This window comes from Micromys minutus (genome assembly GCF_963924665.1).
Source record: "Micromys minutus genome assembly, chromosome: 1".
Lineage (NCBI taxonomy): Eukaryota > Metazoa > Chordata > Mammalia > Rodentia > Muridae > Micromys > Micromys minutus.
The window spans coordinates 82115018-82136340 of record NC_137969.1 but is presented as its reverse complement, the minus strand read 5'-3'; the positions used below and the strand labels follow the sequence as shown (position 1 = coordinate 82136340).

At 37.7% G+C, this 21323-nt stretch overlaps 1 protein-coding gene across 1 annotated transcript in view; it reads right to left on the bottom strand.

Annotated features, from left to right (window-relative positions):
• Nucleotides 1-21323, bottom strand: part of PAPPA2 (pappalysin 2) — a gene marked incomplete at its 5' end in the record, with an annotated part of 238494 nt that overhangs the window by 117344 nt on the left and 99827 nt on the right. The window contains 5 exons of the mRNA XM_080924820.1: nt 1775-1968; nt 5437-5528; nt 13979-14107; nt 16941-17430; nt 20068-20189. Of these exons, the coding sequence (XP_080780946.1) occupies nt 1775-1968; nt 5437-5528; nt 13979-14107; nt 16941-17430; nt 20068-20189 (1027 nt within the window). The remainder of the gene's footprint in view (nt 1-1774; nt 1969-5436; nt 5529-13978; nt 14108-16940; nt 17431-20067; nt 20190-21323) is intronic.

The following is a 21323-nucleotide window of genomic DNA, read 5'->3' as shown; positions in this document are numbered from 1 at the left end:
ATAAAGTCAAGAAATCTCTCCAGCACAAAGCCCACTTTTCTCTCTTCTAAATGTCTAATGACCACACTAATAGATATAGAATCCAGAAAATCCATAATTCATATTGAGAACTTTCTCAATGCTGTTACCCTCAATATGTATCTTGCTAGGGTAGAAAAACACAGAACAACTCTCTGTCTATCATTGGTATGGTGCTGTGCCCAAAGAACTATACTGGCACAACAGATGATCCAAGGGTTTACTTTGTAACTCTTTCCAGGGTGATGGTTAGGTCCTTACCAATTAGCAACAATTGACCCTGTATGGAGGATACTGAGTCAGGCAGACAGGGAGTACTTGGCTAAGTAGAGAACCCAAGACAAAAAACACCACGAAGTATCTCCTACTACACTTAAAGAAGACATTCAGGCTAGACTAAAAGCCACTTCAGAGAGCAGCCATAAACTCAGAATCACCAATTCCTCTGGGTCTTTGTCACTGAGCACCAGAATTTCAAAGAGACAAATGCCAAAACTTGGCAAAGAGAATATGGCAGAAAAGGCTAGTCACCTCATTGTATCTTCTTTCCCATCACCTTTTCATTAATAAACCTCATATTTGATCAAAGTTATCCAGTTATATAAATGCTCATTTCCTTAAGGTTTCCCACAAACAAAGGTGACTAAATAGACTAGTAAGATAGGGGTAAAAATTTAGTTTTGAGCTTCCAGAAATTATGCCGTTTTCCCAATAAACATTAGCAAACTCTCAGCTGTAATGCACAAACCCTTTGACCTGCTTCCTTCTTCCCATCCCCATGTAAAGCTAAATGCAAGGTTCTGTGAGTACAACTCAGTGACAAAGCATTCATTGATTGTGCTAGGTAACCTCATGCTTACAGTGGCAACAGCCATGTTAGTTGCAAGAAAAAGGAAACCACAGACTAAGAATGGGAGTGTTGGAATCCACATACTGGCATCCTTGATGAGACACCAAGACAAGCACCTTGAGTAGCATATTGAGACATGCCTCTTCAAAGAGGCAGTTTGCAGTACAGTTCTTTCACCCTGCCCTAGAATACCCAGAGGCCTGGTTTTATCTCTGGAGACTATCTTGCCCATTGATCAGAGAGTACATTTATTGATGAATGCATCTGAAATGGTACCCAAGAGCCAGCTGCCCTTCATCTTGTCTTTTGTATTCAATCTCAATTCATTAATCCCATTAGTGTAGTTTCTGAGTCTTCCCAAGAACTGCTAGGTAGATGGGGACAGAATTCAAAGAGTTCACTCAGTTCACTTTAACTACTAACTCTAACAGTTCTTCAATAACAATTTAAATAAAATTTACTCTCCACTGAACTGTTGTATGCAAAATATATCAACAAATGTGGACCCAAAGTGGGTAAGTGAATTATTCATACTCATATAGTAACAGTAATAGCAGTGAGTCCAGCTGTGCATTTTAGACTGTCTGATCTCCTATATTGCTGCCTTTCATTCATTCACACTAAACTCGACTACACATAGAGACCAAAGATAGTTTATAATAGCTGCATGTCTGTGTTAAACTTCAAGGTTCTTGCATAGGACTTGAGTTATACGATTGATGTTGTTGAGGTCAAATAATGTGAATGAGAGGGACTGGACTGGATCTTATGACTACTCTAGAAGGTTCTCATCTAACAGTATCTTCTGAAATTGGTGGAGACAAAATGGGATGATAACATCTTGGAAAAAGTGCAAGCTCCTAAACATCCAGACAACCATGAATCCACTCTTCCAGCTTAACTTACCATTGAATGTGGTTCTCCTGTTACCAGGGAAACAGGACACTTCTTCTTATCTTCATGGTAGGAATAAGCCTGGCTAGCCCACTGGTCCAAGTATCCTTCGAGAGTATGGAGGCCACAGTCTATGATGCTAGTTTTCTTCTCAAAATCTTCACAAACCCCATCTCCCTCATACCTGTAGCAAAGACTTGGCTCCCCTACCAAAAAAAAATGAGTAACATTTAAATAAATTTTTTTCATATCTTTTCAGAGAAATTTAAAATGACAGTATTCCCAGAAATTCTTCTCCAAATATCTAAAGACAATCCTGTCATAATTGGAGAGCACAGTACCCACCAAAACACTAATCCCAACACTCTTGGAGAAGAGGGGTAACTCTTTATGAGGGAACTAGCAGAATCTAATAAAGTTATAGGAAATATTGGACTTGGGAGAGAAGGTTAAAGAAGGAAAAGCACTATAAACTGTATATAGGGAAAACGATTTTGTTTGATTTCTATTGCTGGGATTTAATGCAACAGGGTCTTAGGTAGCCCAGTCTGGTTCTGAACTCCTGATTTTCTTGCATCTTGTGTGTTACAATTACAGGCATGTGCTATGATCTTCAGCCAAGGTATTTTAGGAAAAGTTGAATGAGATGAAGAATATGTTAGAAGCACATGGGACATAGAAAAAAAGTATTCAATTATTTAAGGAATTCTTTACCAAATTAGGATTTATTTTAAATTACTCTTTCCACTGAGCTGTTCGTCCCTGAGCACACAACTGCTCAGGAACTATATGAAAGTCTTCTGCATAAACTGACTCATAGAGGCTTCAGGTCTCTCAGCTTAGGACAACCATGAGGTGTGCAGTTTTCTTTTTTATTCCTATTTTTTTGTTTTATAAATGAGAAATACACATCTAAATGAGTTTTTCTGACTTGAAAAGTGACCCTGATAATCTATGGCACTTGATTTGAGGAAGGCTTACATAATACAGGTCCATTTCTTCTCTCAACCTGTACCACTTCATACTGAAGCAGAGCACACAATCAAGACAGGATATTTGGAGGAAACTGTTGCTGGATGAACCTGGATGCACAGGGCACCTTCTATCCCTCCATACAGGGCAGTTCCTACTAGGTGTATAGTATTGCCCTTTTGTAGTCTGCCTTCTTTAAGTGTGGGAAGCTGCCCACCAAAATGTATAGCAATTAATATTGATAGCACAACTCAGTTTCCCATATCTACTTATATCAACAGGATACTAAAATAGAATTAATATTCAAAATAAATGTGCACTGTTCATCACCAACTCAGTAAAATTATTGCTAAGATTTATTATTACTGCAACATGCCTTTTCATTTCATTTTTTTTCTTCTTCATAGAAATTTCACAGTTACACTCTGGTAATTTGTCAGCTCCTCAGCAACATACAGTTATTATATTCCTTACTAGTTGTCTGAGATTTACCCTTTCATGGTAAATCTACTTCTGTATGACAGTGTAAGCCAGGCTTTAGAGGACATGAACAGTAGTCAATCAAATTTACGGTGTACTCACCGTCTCATCCAGCATTTGTACACTTGAAACAACATTCTCAGCAGAGTAAGCTGCCCCCTTTCTGCCTTTGTTATTATTTATGACAATTAAATACATATATAATATAGTTTCTATCCATAACTCAGGAACTGCCCCTTTTCATTTCTTAGTTTTTTTCTTTTATCCTCAAGGGGAAACATTTTGGTATTTTGCAATTTCAAAAGAAAATAATAGACTGCCTTAGGATCGCATTTAACATGTTCCTTCTAATCTACTTTAAAAAAAAAAACAGTAAAATCATATACTTAACATATGATAAATTTATTCATCAAAAAAGATGTTTAATAATAGGATATACCACATCAATTTCACTCAGTCAACCACTTAAATTTAAACTTAAATATGGTATTTAAGTATAGTTATAGTAATTGTAATATAGTCTTACTAGAGTTGAGAGGCTGAGAAAATATGAGTCCAAGGTTCAAATGAGATAGAAAGTAACACAAATGCTATTCTTGAGTTCAATGAGACTTGAGCCCAACTAGAGATGGTGCAGTGTGTGGAGAATGTGTACTTATTTTCAGTATGTGACCACTATGTGGCTACCAAGAAGAAATGAAACAAACAGAGGTAGCATTAACAAATACTTGTGCTCAAAAGAGGTGGGTAATTTGTTCTGTAAACCCTGCACAGCCAGACCACATCTGGGGTATTGGATTCCTTTCTGGGTATTGACCATACAAAGTGTGCCAGGTTGGGGTAAATAGGAAAGGGTCTGGAAACCTAATCACATGAGGGGGATGTTTGGATTGGAAAGGATAATAGTGAAGAGGCATTTCAAATATCTGAACGGTAGCCAAATAAAACAGGAAAAAATGTATCCTCTGAAGCTTCATCGCAAGAAACTCTCACTTGATTCAATACAAGTGAAGTTAAATTTCAGGGCCAGCTTGGCAGAGCCCTTGTACACCTTTTGATGAGTCACTTAGATGGTCTGAGCCTCAACGTAAAAATGAAAACTGGGAGACAAAAAAATTATAACAGATAAGGCTATTGTTAAGCACAATCATCTGTTTTGAGTACATTTTTCATTGCCAAAATTATGTAAGCAGAAACTAAGTGCCCATTTCTCAGAATGGGATAGGAATAACTTCTTTAAATGAAAAGCTGGACTCTAAACTGCTACATCTTTCTGGAAGGGAACAGTCTCCTTCAGATGTTATTGCATTGCAGGCACTGAGGTACATGTGATGCTACTTAACACATGGTACTCAGTGGATCATTGTTTGGATGGGTGAAGGACTAGGTAGACAAATAGGTGATGATAAGATTCTATGACAGAGATTTGGTGCTGGAGAGCAGGGGTGTCACCATGTTTTATGTAGTAGTTGACACCTTAATAATAAATTCTACATATTGTAATATTCTACATTGTCTTAAGAGATAAGAAGACTGAAGTGGTTTCAAATGCACTTCTATTTAAGACAAGTTTGATGTGAGGTTCTACTCTGGACAATCATTGCAATGTATGAGATGAAAAATAATTTGCATCCGAGGAACTGGTCCATGGAGAGTCATTGTAACTAGAGGGAGAATTCTATGCTACCTCTCAATGCCAAGAGTTTACATATGCAGTCATTTTCACCACTCACTCCCCAGGACAGGAAACATCAGGGCCCTCTGCTAGTCTTTATGATCTCATCGACAAAACACAGAAATAAAAATATCTTGCTTCTCCTCTGCCATAGAATATTTTCTGACCCAAATTTGTATATAGAACCAGCATGATTATTCTGGTTATCTAGAATTTCGGTATATGCATGAAAACCCAAGAAAGGCCTTGGGTTAAGCTATGGACCAGTACAATCTATTTAGCATGAAATTCTAGATCTGCTCTCCCTTGGCTCAAATCCTAACTAGAACTTTCAGCAAAGTTTTAAATAAGCAAAAAGAATTTAAGCCTTTTGTGTCTCTGTTTAGTTTCTTTATGGTTAAAGTGAGAATTAAATTAGTAACTATATGAGAAATATTTGGTGCTATTGCTGTAATCAGCATTAAGATAAAGGACAGTAATAATTCACAAAATAATACACTGATATAGCTCTAAAAGTAAGATTATAATTCCAATACCCTAGACTCACCTACACAATTGAAGCCTTCCTCCAGTTCACATGCTCTTGAGCACCCATCTCCATTCAGTAGGTCTCCATCATCACACGTTTCTCCCGTACTCCTAGAAATATACGTTTAGATACACATCAATTTAAACTCCTCATCATGATTTAAAAATTAAATACTGTGTAAAAATAGATATTTAATAATCTACAAAAATATGAAATAAGCAATATATAAAGCAGATGCAAGGTTAGCAAAATGTCAGATTAGCATCATCTGGGGGTTGTAGGAATTCCTAGAATGAATTATAGCTCAAGAATGTCTGGAAAAACTTCAGAAGTGTGCCTGGTGAGATGCACCACCAGCCCTGTGATAAATGAAAGATAAAACGAAGAAATGTGATAAAACGGAGAAATGGAATTAGCTGATTTGTGTCTTTCACATTTGCTGTGTTTATTTATTAGTTCCAATGATTTAAAAGCACAGTAGCATTTCTGTATACTAATAACCAATTATGGGAAATAGAATTGAAGAAAGGAATCTCATTTAGAATGCAAATTATAAAATCTGGATGAAAGAAACGGAGTACAACAACACACACATACATGTACTTACACACAGGATTAATTTGTATTCTGGAAATTCCACTCCTGGGTATATTCAAAGGAAATGGAATTAGTATGTCAACATTATTCAAAGTAGCTAAGAGATGGAAATCAGCTAAGTGTCAATCAACTAATGGATGGAAAAAGAAAGTGTGACACATATCCAACAGAACACTATCCAGCCTCAAAGGAAAATGAAAACCAGTTCTTTGGGGCAGTATGGATAGAGACGGAGATCGTGTTGAGTAAAGGAAGCAGAGAAAGAGAAGTATACTGTGAGTTTTCTCATCTCTGTTGGTTTTAGAGACTGGGGTAAGCAGAGAAAAGACAGTGATGGAGAAAGGGTTATTGCTGTGTTCTGAGTTACAATGACATATGAGGAAGTCCTCATGTGCTATTGCTTAGTGGACTGACTAAAACAACTATGCTTAGTGGATTCAAGAAGCTAGAAAGAATTTAAATTGTTTATACTCTAAAGGGGTGACATATGAAAAAAATGGTATGTTTAACTTATTTAAGTATTACACAATGTATCAAAAACATCATATGGAATTCCTTTATTTTTAATGTTTTTATATAAAGGCATGTACTGTGTTTCATTTAAAACCATTGGCCACTTTTAAAAGTATTAGATATTTCTAGGCACTGAGTTACATACTACTCTAGAGACACACAGACTGTTCCAAGTCAACTTGGAACAAAGAAAGATCCTCTATAACAAAATAGCAAAGGGAACAAAACAGAAATAGCTGACTTGTGTCATCTTCTACCTCATCTGTGCCATATTATTTTCTGTTCATTGTATCTAATTTTAAATCATTTGTCATTTAATCATTTTTCTCTATGAAGGTGAAGTCATAAAATTCAGAATATTTCAGAATTGAATCTCCTGCTTACACATAAATAAGAGTAGCACCAATTGCAGGCATCTTAGTCAAAGACACAGGTAGGGTTCAAGTCACTTACTACTTCCCTAGTGGCAAATATCATATATGGCAGGGAAAAAGTGTGTTTGAATTTTATTGGATATTTTATTTATTTACATTTTAAATGTTACCCACTTTTCCAGAAACCCCATATTCCATCCTCCCTCTCCTTGCTTCCGTAAGGGTACTCCTCCACCCGTACACCCACTCTCTCCTCCCCAACCTGTCATTCCCTTATACTGGAGCATGGGGCCTGAAAAGAATCAAGGCCTGGAGCCATGGGTCCCTCCATGTGTACTCTTTGGTTGGTAGTGTATTCCCTGGGACCTCTGGGGGGAGGCTCTGGTTGTTTTATATTGTTGTTCTTCCTGTGGGGCTGAGAACCCCTTTATATTCTTCAGTCCTTTCTCTAACTCCTCTATTGGAGACCCAGTGCTCTGTCCAATGGTTGGCTGTTAGTATCTGCCTCCATATTTGTCAGGCTCTGGTAGAGTCTCAGGAGATAGCTTTATCGGGATCCTGTCATTCAAAATAGTATCTTGGTTTGGTTTCTGTATATAGGCTGGATCCCCAGGTGGGGGTCTCTGTATTGCCTTTTCTTCAGTTTCTGCTCTACACTTTGTCTTTGTATTTCCACCCGTGAGTATTTTGATCCCCTTTCTAAAAAGGACTGAAGCATCCACTCTTTGGTCTTCCTTCTTCTTGAACTTCATATGGTCTGTGAAATGTATCTTGGGTATTTCAAACTTTTGGGCTAATATCTACTTATCAGTGAGTGCATACCATGTGTGTTCTTTTGTGACTGGGTTGCCTCAATCAGTATGGTATTTTCTAGTTCAATCCATTTGACTAAGAACTTTATGAAGCCATTGTTTTTTATAGCTAATTAGTACTCCATTGTATAAATATACCACATTTTCTGTATCCCTTTGTTGAAGAACATCTGGGTTCTTTCCAGTTTCTGGCTATAATAAATAAGGCTGTTATGAACATGGTGAAGCATGTGTCTTTGTTATATGTTGGTGCCTCTTTTGGGTATATGCCAGTAATGGTATAGCTGGGTCCTTAAGTAGCACTATGTTCAATTTTTTGAGGAACTGCCAGGCTGATTTACAGAGTGGTTGTACCAGCTTGCAATCCCAAAAACAATTGAGGACTGTTCCTCTTTCTCCAGATTTTATCCAGCATCTGTTGTCATCTGGGTTTTTAATTTTAGCCATTCTTACTGGCGTGAGGTGGAATCTCAGGTTGTTTTGACTTGTATTTCTCTGATGACTAAGGATGTTAAACATTTCTTTAGGTGCTTCAGAGCCATTCAATATTCCTCAGTTGAGAATTTTCTATTTATCTCTGTACCCCATTTTTGAATAGGATTATTTGGTTCTCCTAAGTCTCATTTCTTGAGTTTTTTGTATATATTAGATATTAACCCTCTTTCAGATGTAGCATTGGTAGAGATTTTTTTCCCAATCTGTTGGTTGCTCTTTTGTCCTATTGACAGTGTCCTTTGCCTTACAGAAGTTTTGCAATTTAATGAGGCCCCATTTGTTGATTCTTGATCTTAGAGAATAAGTCATTGGTGCTCTGTTCGGGAAAATTTCCCCTCTATGTGTTCTAAGCTCTTCCTCACTTTCTCTTCTATTAGATACAGTGTACCGTATTTTATGTGGAGGTTCTTTATATACTTGGAATTGAGCTCTGTACAAGGAGATAAGAATGGATTGATATACATTCTTCTGCATGCTTAATGCCAGTTTGACCAGCAGCATTTGTTGAAAATGCTGTCTTTTGTTCACTGGATGTTTTTAGCTCCTTTGTCAAAGATCAAGTGACCATAGGTGTGTGGGTTCATTTCGCAGTCTTCAGTTCTATTCCATTGTCTCTGTACCAATACCATGCAGTATTTTTATCATGATTGCTCTGTAATACAGCTTGAGGTCAGGGATGGTGATTACCAGAGGAGTTCTTTTATTGTTGAAAATAGTTTCACTATTCTGTGTTTTTTGTTATTCCAAACGAATTTGCAAATTTTTTTCTAACTCTATGAAGAATTAGGTTGGAATTTTGATGAGGAGTGCATTAAATATGTAGATTTCTTTCAGCAAAAAGGTCATTTTTGCTATATTAATGCTTCCAATCCATGAGCATGGAAGATCTTTCCATCTTCTGAGATCTTCGAATTTTTCTTCAGAGATGTGGGGTTCTTGTCATACAGAACTTTCACTTGCTTGGTTAGAGTCACACCAGAGTATTTTATATTATTTATGACTAATGTGAAGGGTGTCATTTTCCTATCTTCTTTCCCAGCCTGTTTATTTTTTGAGTAGAGGAAAGCTACTGATTTTTTTAAGTTAATTTTTTTATCCATCTACTTTGCTTAAGTTATTTAGAAGTTGTAGGGGTTCTCTGGTGGATTTTTTGGGTTCACTTAAGTATACTATTATATCCTCTTCAAATAGTGATGTTTTGACTTCTTTCTTTCTAATTTGTACCCCCTTGACCTCCTTTTGTTGTTAAATTTCTCTGGTCAGGACTTTGAGTACTACATTGAATAGGTAGGGAGACAGTGGGCAGCCTTGTCTAGTCACTAATTTTAGTGAGATTTCTGCAAGTTTGATGTTGGCTACTGGTTTGCTCTATATTGCATTTACTATGTTTAGGTATGAGCCTTGAATTCCTGATATGTTTAAGACTTTTATCATGAAGGGGTGTTGTATTTTTTCAAATGCTTTCTCAGTATCTAATGATATGATCATGTGGTTTTCTTTTCTTTGAGTTTGTTTATATAGTGAATTACATTGATGGATTTCTGTACATTGAACCATTCCTGCATTTCTGGGATGAAGCCTATTTGATCATGAAGAATGATCATTTTGATGTGTTCATGAGTTTGGTTTGTGAGAATTTTATTGAGTATTTTTGCATTGATATTTTTAAGGCAAATTGTTAGGACGTTTTCTTTCTTTGTTGGGTCTTTGGTTTAGGTAGAAGCATAATTGTGGTGTTAAAGAGTGAATTAGATAATGTTCCTTTAATTTTGTAGAATAGTTTGAAGCATATTGGTATTAGATCTTCTCTGAATGTCTGATAGAAATCTGCACTAAACCCATCTGGTCCTTTTTTTTTGAGGGGTTGGGTTATGGGACTGTTTATGTAGGTTATCTAATCATTATTTAACTTTGGTACCTGGTATCTTCTAGATATTTTTTCATTTCATTCATATTTTCCAGTTTTGTTGAGTATAGGCTTTTACAATAGGATCTGATGATTTTTTGAATATTCTCAGTTTCTGCTGTTATATCTCCCTTTTCATTTTGGACTTTGTTAATTTGGATTCTGTCTTTATGCCCTGTGGTTAGTCTGGCTAAGGGTTTATCTCTTGTTTACTTTCCCAAAAAATCAGCTCCCGGTATTGTTGATTCTTTGTATAGTTGTTTTTGATTTTACTTGGGTGATTTTGTTCCTGATTTGATTATTTTCTGCCATCCACTCCTCTTGCATGTATTTACTTCATTTTGTTTCAGGGCTTTCAAGTGTGCTGTCAAGCTGTTACTGTATTTTCTCTTTAGTTTCTTTCTAGAGGCACTTAGATTTGAGTTTTCCTTTTAGCAGGGCTTTCATCGTGTCCCATAAATTTGGGTATGTTGTGACTTCATTTTCATTAAATTATAAAAATTCTTTAATTTCTTTCTTTATTTCTTCCTTGACCATTTTATCATTTATTAGAGCATTGTTCAGCTTCCATGCATGTATGGGCTTTTTGTTGTTTTTGCTGTTATTGAAAACCAGCCTTATTTCATGGTGATCTGATAGAATGCATTAGATTATTTCAGTCTTCTTGTATCTGTTGAGGCCTGGTTTGTGACTGATTGTATGGTCAATTTTGGAGAATGTACCATTAGATGCTAAGAAGGTATATTCTTTTGTTTTAGGATGAAATGTTCTATAGATATCTGTTAAATCCATTTGGTACATAACTTTTTTGAACTTTAGTTGATGTCTAAATGTAGGTTGAGGTAGGTAACTTACTCTATTATGAGATTTTTTAAAAGCATGTTATGAAATCAAAATAGGAAAAATTATGTAGGAACTTGCATGAAAAAATAAAATTTGGCACTCACAAAATGGTTATGACTTACAGTTTTCTTCTTTACATTTCAATATATCCAAATTGGTATATATTTTACCTCCGTATATAAAGCAATTTCAAGTTCTAAAAGTTTCTTAGAACCAGGATATCACAAATAGCTTGTCATTATTCAAAGTATACTAAAGAAATAGATTTAAAATGAATTAGACATGAGAATAGTTATAAATATTAAAACCATGGTTTTGATGCAAAACATAGTAATCATGTTTTAAGTTGTAAGCTATAACAGGAGACAGGAATAAAAACATAGGAAAAGTATAGTTGAAGGAATTGTGTGTGGCTAAGTAATAGACTATTAGCCTAGTTTGTAGAAAGCCTGGGTTTAATAACCTGAACTGAAGAAAATTTAAATCATAATCCCTAAAACTATCTTATACATGCATATTATGCATTTTTGATTAATGTTTTTAAGAGTTATTTATTTCTAACATTTATGAATGTTTTTCCAACATGTATATCAATGCACCAATAGAGGCTAACATAGAGTGTCATATCCCCTGGAACTGGAGGTACAGACCATTGTGAGCCAGCTTATGGGTTCTGGGACTTGAATACAAGTTCTTTCAAAGAAAATCCAGTGATCTTATTGCTGAGCCATCTCTCTAGTCACTTCACAAATTTTTTCTGACAAAGGCAATATGGATCACTATAAAGAGACTGCCCCAAGTACCTGGTCGACCATGTGATATTCGGGAAGCATCTCAAAACTCCATTTCTTGTTTACTTGTATATGGGGAGAATATTGGTCAATAGACCCACACTAATGTTTCCCTGTCTTGGGTCTAGGACATAATCTCTGAAAGAGGCATGTTTATAATTTTATTTTGAAAAAAAATCATTTTGTACAGTACTGCTGAATAGAAATCTAATGAGAGTCATACATAATTTTGAAATTTTTAGTAATCACTTAAAAGTAAAAGAAAGAGGTAGAATTAACAATACTACTGTATTTCATCCAAGGGTGTTACTTAAAATATTACTAATTGAATTTTAATCAATATAAAATGATCAATGAGTTGTTAGCATTCTTTTTGTATCCCAAACACTAAAGCATTTAATTATTGTACTTTTCACTTAAATCTCATTTTAATATTTGCCTTTTACTTCATAGTCGTTGTTGGAAGGGTCAATTCATCTATCCAAGTTGTTCCAAATGTTCAAGTTATACTTAAAGGTTTTTCCTAACAACTAAATTGAGTTTTAGTTTGAAAACAAAGTTACCTTAATTGCATTAGAATTTATATTGCACATCTTAGCTGCCTCCAACACATTTTGAAGTTGATGTGTTGACAGATGACAGGTGGACAGCATGTACCAAGAAAATCAACTCCCAAATGAGTGTTGCTCAAAATCTCAGGGCCCTCCTTATTGTTCAACTTGATAGTCTCCTATCTGGAACCAAGTGGGTTAAACAATTTACTTAGCCCCTTTTGGCCATGTGTATTGGGGTGCCCCCAGGTGAAGCACAGCTGGGGTTTAGAAATTACTCCCTTGGACAATAGTACAGATTATCCAGCCAAGAAATGCAAACAGAAGCTAGGGAAATTCATTTTAACATGGAGTCTTGTGATTCACTAGTAGAGAATCACTGCCTAGAGTTAAGCTGCTTCAAGAGATGAGGGTAAGTATGGCTACCAAGTTAGGAAGATGGCTTTGCACCACTTTCTGCTAAATACAAGCAGGCAAGTGATATTTCAAGTCTCTGCAGTGGCAACAATTGAAGAATGGCACTAGAAGAGAGCTAGCATGCTGAGGGGGAGCTAGGGAGGAACAAGGACAAACAGGTTGGATTTACGTATTTAATGATTTCTGTTGTATTCAGATGGGAAAAAATGTAGTATTTATGCTTTAGTATGATAGAATAGGATTATATTATAGCTTGAGAATCTCCTGTGAAGGCTCATTTCCCCAGTGTAGTTGAATGCCAGGGTTGTGAGGTGGGAGTGGGTGGGTGAGAGGAGAAGCATCCTCATAGAAGCAGGGGTAGGGGGATGTGAGACGAGGAACCGGGAGAAAATTTGAAATGGAAATATCTAAAATATCCAATTTAAAAGTGGGGGGAGATAAAAAAGATGAACACTGTTCCAAATGTTCAGTGATCCATAGCTGGATAGATTCCCACAAAAGGCTAGAGAAATAAATATATATTTTTCGTGTCTGAGAAACTGAAAAACTGGCCATTTTATTAATATGCTGAGTTTGACTGCATCATATTTTGCCTCCCAGATTTCTACTCCCAGCAGCGTTATGTAAGTATAGGTTAGATAAGTATAAAGGTTATGTTAAATGAGGATTGCCCACTGCCCTAGGTATCCTAGGACTGGATATATGTCTGTACTAAACTTGGACATGTTCTAGGTAAACCAGATGAGTTCATTCTTTAGACTGATAACACAGGCCATTAGAAAAATGCTCATAGGATGTAAAGGAACCGACGGAGTAATTCTATCTTTACCTTTGTTATGTTTACAGAACAGCTGTAAGTGGGCCAGGTGAGTAACTTCCTTCCCTGAAATCACATCCAGTTAATAAAACTGAAAAAGCAGACCACTGGTCCAAATTATATCCTTCTTCAGTACTATTTAACCATCATCTATAGAAACTCTTCCCCTACCTCACTGCCCTGTAGTTCTCACTGAGGCCTTAAGGGGGCCCCAGAGAAACATGCTTGTATTCTCAACACTCTGGGGACCAGTATCAAATAAACCCTTTCAAGACTATGCAGAAATGCCAGTGACCTCTTAAGACCCCAGAATTTCTACAGGAAATCCACACAGTCTGTAGCTCCTGTGCATTTTAAAGTTGAGTCAAACTCACACTGAGGTTGAGCCTCTTTGAGCAGGGGAGCACAACCTAGCTCACGCTGTCTCTCACACATGTGACTCACCTTTCTACCTTTCCATCTCCACAGTAAGGGCCTCCATGAATATGGCTCAGAGGAGGTGAGGCTTCTCCGAGTTCCCCTCCAGCTTCAGTTTGAACTTGGTATTGATACATCTGCCCGAGAATGACCTCCCTGTGGAAATCAATGAGATTACGACCTTAACATCTGTAAAGTGGCATGTGCTTTATTGTTGGTTCAAATGAGTTTAAGGAAACTATTAGCTTAAACAAAATGTGAAATGTGCCAACTGTCTGAAATAAAGATAAATGCCCAATCCTATGAGCAGCCTTTCATGTAACTATGTAGTTATTTCTATTGACCCTTATGTTCTCTACTAGTAAATATAGCCCAGTGAGCTAACACTTAAATGTAATATGCCCTGAGAAAATAGGAGAATGCCATGTAGTGTCTTTAACCAAGAAAATATAGAACAACTATTGAAAAACTAGTAAGCTATATTTTTAAAGTAAACAAACAAAGTGAAGATTAGAATTTCAGTGTGTGGGCTCAGTCAAGTCCTTTCTTGGATTTACAGACAACAGTTTTCTTAAAAGAGAATTCTTGCCTTGGGAAGATTGGGACAAGTATTTCATAGAAGTAAGCACACAACTCAATACCAATTGGAAGAGGTAAAAATTTCCAGTTCAGAACACACTAAATTGGTCTCTCCCTCCAAATGCCAAGAATGGAGTTGGTACAGTTGACATGAGAGATTGCAGGAATGTATCACTCTCTTGTCCCTGGTGATGTGATGAAGTGGTAAGTGCATGACACAAGATTCTGATTTACTAGTAAAAGAACTCATGAATGGAGCTGCAGCTTTCAAAGATGAATTCTGCCTCATATTAATGTTATCCAGGAATTGTTCTGATTGAAAAAGTACCACCCAACTCAAGAAAGGATGCAAGTGTTTAGGAGGACATGATCTTGATTAGAGTTGCCAGGAGTGCGCAGTACAGATTTCCTGCCTCTTTTTCTTTAACAAACTCTTTAATGAAACTGTACAATCACCGCCCCACAATCTGATGTAGCAACCAGCAAACAGGACATGTTTTGGGTTTCCAAAATACCTTTAAAACTTCTATACTGGTTTTTAAGTATTTTAATAGGAAAGACACCTAAATATTAACAACTCTTAAAATTTCAAATTAGCTTTCCCTTTTGAGAAAGAAATAATCTCCCAAGAGTGTCAGATGTTATTTTAAAGTAAACTCAATTTTACTTCAATCAATGTTGGTAGTTGGTTTCCTTTACTTGATGGTGTCTTCTTGCTCAACCACACTTAAAAAAAAAAAAAAAAAAAAAAAAAAAAAAAAGTCTTATAGTGCTCTGTGACTGGGAACAGGAATGGATAGAAATGTTATTGTGTGTTTATTATTATCACGGGGAAAACACAGCAGCAGGTGATGTGAGCCTCCCAAGAGCTGAGTCTGTGAAGGGCAGTGTTCTACCAAGGAAAGAAGAAGGAGTAAGTTGAAATAGAGTTTGAATCCTAGGGATGTCCACCTATTAGCTCTGAGGTAAGCCAAGCCTAAGTCTTCTACCCATAAAACAGGATATCATCAGCTTTAAACGTTTATGTGTGGATATCATAAAATAAGCATTAATTAACTGACTGCAGATTCTGAATCATGCCCATTTTTCTTTCTAACCCCATGATCTGAATTCTGCTTGCTTTGATTTTTTTAACCATTTTTTTTTCACCCTCCGATGCTAAAGAAGAGAACAACCACAGAAAGAAAAATATACTAGAGCTCAAACTGGACATTTTTTTCTAGGTTTTATAGCTGTGGTGGATTGCCAAAGGTCTACCCTAGCCAAGATGCATACCTGTACAATTTGTATGACTCCCATCTCTCCTTTTAAGAAAAGGTGGTTTATTATTTGAATCTAGAATTTTACATGAAACATTATCAAGAGGAATTTGTACAAGAGACTTGAAAATTACAAGCAATGGAGGGTTTGCTCTCCCTGCTTCTAGAAATGCCCCAGAAACAGCCATCCACCAATGAAAAGCAACCCAAGATAATGCTTGAGTGGTCAAGAGGAAGAGGATCCTCACATTTCCAGCCATGTTTGCTGTCTCAGATGAGGGCCCCAATGTGTGTATGGTGTTATCCTGAGATCAAGCAAGCAATCCAGAGCATATCAGCCACCCATTCATAGAATAATAAAAAAGAGTTTGCTATCGTAATCTGATTATTTCTAATTTGGCCAAAATTAATTAGCAGAGCCCCTCTGATAAAGCTATTGTATCCTGCTATGCCCCCTGTGCAGTCTCAAGTGTGGGGGGAATTTGTCCCTCACTATACCAGCCTCTAAGGCAGACATAAAATTCTCAGCCCAGTCTGCATCTCCATCACTGAGCACGACAAGCCAGGAGCACAGTCGAACTCACTAGATGTAGAAGGGAAGACATTAAATTAAATAATTGAAAACTAGAAACAAAAGAGTAGAAAGGGAGAGGAGGAAATTTAAAGGGAAGGAACAAAAATAAAATATACATTTTGGATGAATCAGGAAGCTGTGTTTAACATATGAAAGACTTGTGACCTTTTAGTGTAGCTATGGAAGAATTCACTATAACTTGAAAATTATGGAAACCATGCTGACTATTGGAAAGCTATGAGAAGGAATCCAAAATAAAATTGCCACAAGACAGAAAAAAATCTGATTCTGTTCAACTTTAGTATTAATTTCACTTACTCAACTGAAATACCTCATACACTAATTTCCCCATTACCATAATGATGACATTGGCAGTCAAAACACTTGCTTTCCCTTTTCTGTGAAACATTTCTTCTTCATTTGTTATATGCCACTTAAGATAAACTCTCCCCTGGACTGCTGAACTCTCTCCTCCAACTAAAAGCAGCAATTATTAAAAAGTGGAAGCAGAAATAACCAAACTTCAACAAAGTCCCCAGAAGTCTCATGATTTGGAAGATTCTATTGCCCAACTTACGTATCTGTGAACTGTCTGTGTGGATGTCTCACCACCATGGGCAAGCCACTGGAAAAAGGAGGCTCTCGGAGAACCTGGTAACTCATAGGCCTGCATCCAGAACACAAAAAACTATTGGGCCGAGAAGTCAGGAGAGCAGCATCAATTTCCATTCGTTCATCAAAGGTATAGACTTTTGCTCCCACGACCTTCTCATCCATGTGGAGTTTGATGGTGAGCGGTATATCACAAAAAGTGTTAAAGGGCCCAAGGTGCAAAGATCCTTTGTGTTCTAGCAAAATCTCTATGTCAAAGAATGCCTTGGAAGAGTTCATGGAGAGGTAAGTGACCCAGAGGGTGAGGGTATCTGCTTGGACCGGGTATTGAAAAAGCAGCTCCAAGCTGCAGCCTTCTGCTGGACAGGGCACGGTCATATTCATGTGGTTCAGGTGGAGCTCAGGACTCCAGGCCTGCAAGCTAGGCTCACAGGGCTGATCAACATCGGGAGGCCCTGCAAATATGAGAGAAAAGATGCATGAGGAACCACCATTAAAATTATGCGAAGGAGCAGTTAGTATCAGAAAGATGAAGGAGACTCTGGAGTTCCTATAGGAAGCTCATCATTTTAAAGATTGTCTCTTAAGTGCTCCTTAGGACAAAAGCGTAAAAGCAAAATGTCTGTTCCTTCTACTCAGTCACTTGCACATGGTGACTTTTAAACAAAAGAGTCCACAGGGAATGGAAACAGAATGGGATAAAGCAGTCATAGACAGAACCATAAGGCTTACATAGAGAAACTAAGCTCTGTCCTTATACAAACAACTGAGCAGAGAATTATCTAGACATAGTTTATTAATAACTATGCTATGTAAACATTTCTAAAACCCAATGCTAATTTCAATTTATTGTTACGCTTTCTGGTTTTCATCATTGAACTTTTATTTCCTGAGTTCCCACCTTGGCACTATGACTGTTAGCCAAACTTTAAATACAAGCACTGTAACTTCTACTTCAGTTCAAGTGCTTCTGTGAAGGCAGGTGACCACATGTAGGAAACCAGGAAATACAAACACAAATGATTGAGCAGGAAAATTTAAAACTCATCAGCCATGCAATACTATAAGGAAGAAAAATATCAAATATCCCAAATATACAGCAGTCAGCTCAGGGGAAATAATCCACATGAGCATCTTTCTTTCACATCACATGAGAAAAACTGAACTAAAAGTATTGAACAAGGCATTTCCATAATGAGGCTCTACTAGACATCGTGCCAGAAGCTTCGAGTCTTGATTTTTCTTATTTATAAATAAGATTTATAAATGGCTCAGTGGTTAAGAGCACTGACTGCTCTTTCAGAGGTCACGAGTTCAAAGTTCAACTCCCAGCAACAACATGGTTGCTCACAACCATCTGTAATGGGATCTGATGTCCTCTTCTGATATACCTGAAGACAGCTAGAGTACACTCATACTCATAAAAAAAAAAAGCAAAACAACTAAAAAATATAACCTGGTCATTTGCCCTTTTAAAGCAGAATTAAGCCAATCTTTCTTAGCAGAACTTTCCAGCGGTTATCTCTAAACACTAGCAAATCACTGATCTCCAATAGCACAGTCAGCAGAAGCACTTCCTATTGAAAGTTTATTATGATCTTTCATGAAATATGAAATAGAAACCCAGAGAGTTGACTTAGTTTCAGGATGCAAGAATTCATAACCATAATGTCAAGTTCCTTTTTCCTTTGTCAGATAGCTTTGAACTTTTCCCAATTAAAGGGAAAACAGTTCCAGGTCAAGGAGTCAGACCAGAACAAAGTCCAAGTACCAGTTTTCCATAGAAAAGACTTTGCATGAACCACCAATCTTCAAAACAGTTTAACCCTGAGAATTTCATATTTGCTTTCTATGCTTCCCCCAAATGTGTGTTTTAAAAAGATTCCTCCAAGATCAGCCCTGCCATCACCTCTATCCAGTTTTCCCCTTGAGGCCCTATCACTTGAATATCTAGGAGCCCAAAGTGATATTAGGGGGTCATTATAGACTCATGGGTCATTTTTGTTCTATTTTCCTTGTCACAATCAAGGCTGAAAATTAATTCAAATACACTGTTTCCAAAACACATTTCTCAGCAGTTTTGCGAATCTTAATAACCTCCAAAAGGCAAGGGTGTCCAGAAGATAATAATGGGGTAAGTACCAAAAATAATGGGGAAGCGTGAGACATAGTGGCACTCTTCTTTAACTCCAGCACATTCTGAGGCTGAGACATATGGAGTTCTGATTGTGAGGCCAGCCTTGTCTATAGAATGAGTTCCAGGACATCTGGCCTGAGAAGGCCTGTCTTGAACAAATAACAACAACAACAAACAACCCAAAAATCTCACAGCCAAACAACTAACAAAAGGATGGTGAAGGCAGAAGTCAGACCCTTTATCACGAAAGGCTGAAATCTCTGTCAACAGCCTTTTCTGTGTGGGCAATGAAAATACTCATGTTGAAATTTGTCTTCCAGATTCTGATGTACATATGTGAGTGAGTGTGTGGTTGTTAGATAACTTGGGAAAGGGACAGGAAATGAAATAACAAAAAACATCTTCTCCCTTCTAGAGCCTAGCTTAGATCACATTCAAAGCACAACTAGTACCAGTGATTAATGGACTCATAAAAGAGTGTAGATGAGAACGATCCGTGTGGAACACCTAGTCCACCCTGCCCCCACCCAGACTTGCTCATCCAGAGCATGAGTGTTCTCAGCAATGTGTTCTCTATTATTCTCCTGATATAGAGGAGTAAGCAGTTAGCTTACACCATCATGCACCAAAGTTGCTCAGGGACCAGGAGACATATGCAGCATTTCTGGCCCCAGCTTGCCCTAAAGTTACCCTTGAGATGAGCTTAGTTCTCAGGCCCCCTGTGTTAATTCTCTGTATCCTCACATCCTTGGCACATTATACAGAGGCAGGACACTTAGCTTGTAGAGGCATTGGCTGAGTTTTCAAGATCCTGGGACTATTCAGCAAACTCTCCCATAGTCACACACAAACCCACACAAACATACACCACTGCTTCATCTGCCATTGCCCATGCTCACTAAATTTAGTTCAGTGGCCCCTAAATATTAGTAAAAAAAAATCCATGGTACTTTACCCACTGCCTCCTCTGGTGTCCAGTAACCGGAAGAGTCACACACCCGCCCAGAGGATGCCTTATATACATACTGACGGAATGTCCCGTCTTCAGTACAGGCACCACACATACTGTCAGGGGCCCTGGGAAGAGAAAGTGTGAAGAAGGGGTATTATGATGCTGAATTAAAAAAAAGAACTCATGAAGACTTTGGGAAAGGATGGTGTCACTGGAGAAACAGGCCCAGGGAAACAAGTGGATGCCTTTATCATTGCAACCCAGGCTCTTCTGTGGACCTCATCTTTACGAAAATTCCAAGACACGTGAAATCTTAAAATCAGGAAAGTGAAAAGCTTCACAGAGTCATAAAGAAGCCCATGGGATATAAGAAAGCTTTTTTTCCTAGAATCATTTCTGAACCAACACAAAGCTCTTCGTATTCAGTAAATAAGTGTCAGAAAGGCACAGAAAATCCATACCTGTCTACTAAAACAATGCTCTTCCGTGTGAAGCCACTTGTTATATGTGCTATAACCCTAACCCCCCACTCTTAGCTACATGCATACAATAAAGTGTAAAGTGTAGTGACCTTTTACTCTCCATTGACTGCAACAATTTCTATTCAACACTGGACGGTATGGCAAGCCATAGCTCCTTCAGTTCCTCATAAACATGATTCTAACACTCGTCCCACCACGCCGTGCTCCAGATGCTACACGACCATCTTGCTGCTCCACGAAACATATTTTCTTACAACGGTCAAATGGATTTTCAAACATTCTTTCTCTTACTGCACTTATTCAGCCCTGGCCTTCAAAGTAGTGTTTAACCTTCCTCTTCTGAGAGTCTGGCACGTGCTTTTCTGTGCACACCCCTATGGTGGGCACACTTCTCAGGACACTGGTATATGGTGCTACAAATTTATATCTATCCTCTTTGGACTCTTATGCCTGTGAGTACATTTCAGTCTGTTTAGTTTTCATGTTCCTAAGAATCATCACACGGCTGCATTCAGCTGACCCCTTGTAAGGATGTCTATGAGATAATTTAGTCTACAAGGAGGTTTTACAAGTGTCACATTTGGAGTAACCAGAGCATGCAGAGATAACAAGGACCAACTGCTTTTTGAGATTTCCCTCTCTCTCTCTCTCTCTCTCTCTCTCTCTCTCTCTCTCTCTCTCTCTCTCTCTCTCTCTCTCTCTCCCTCTCTCCCTCCCTCCCTTCCCCTCCCTCTCGCCTCTCTCCCTCTCTCCCTCTCATACTTGGAATCTTCTGAG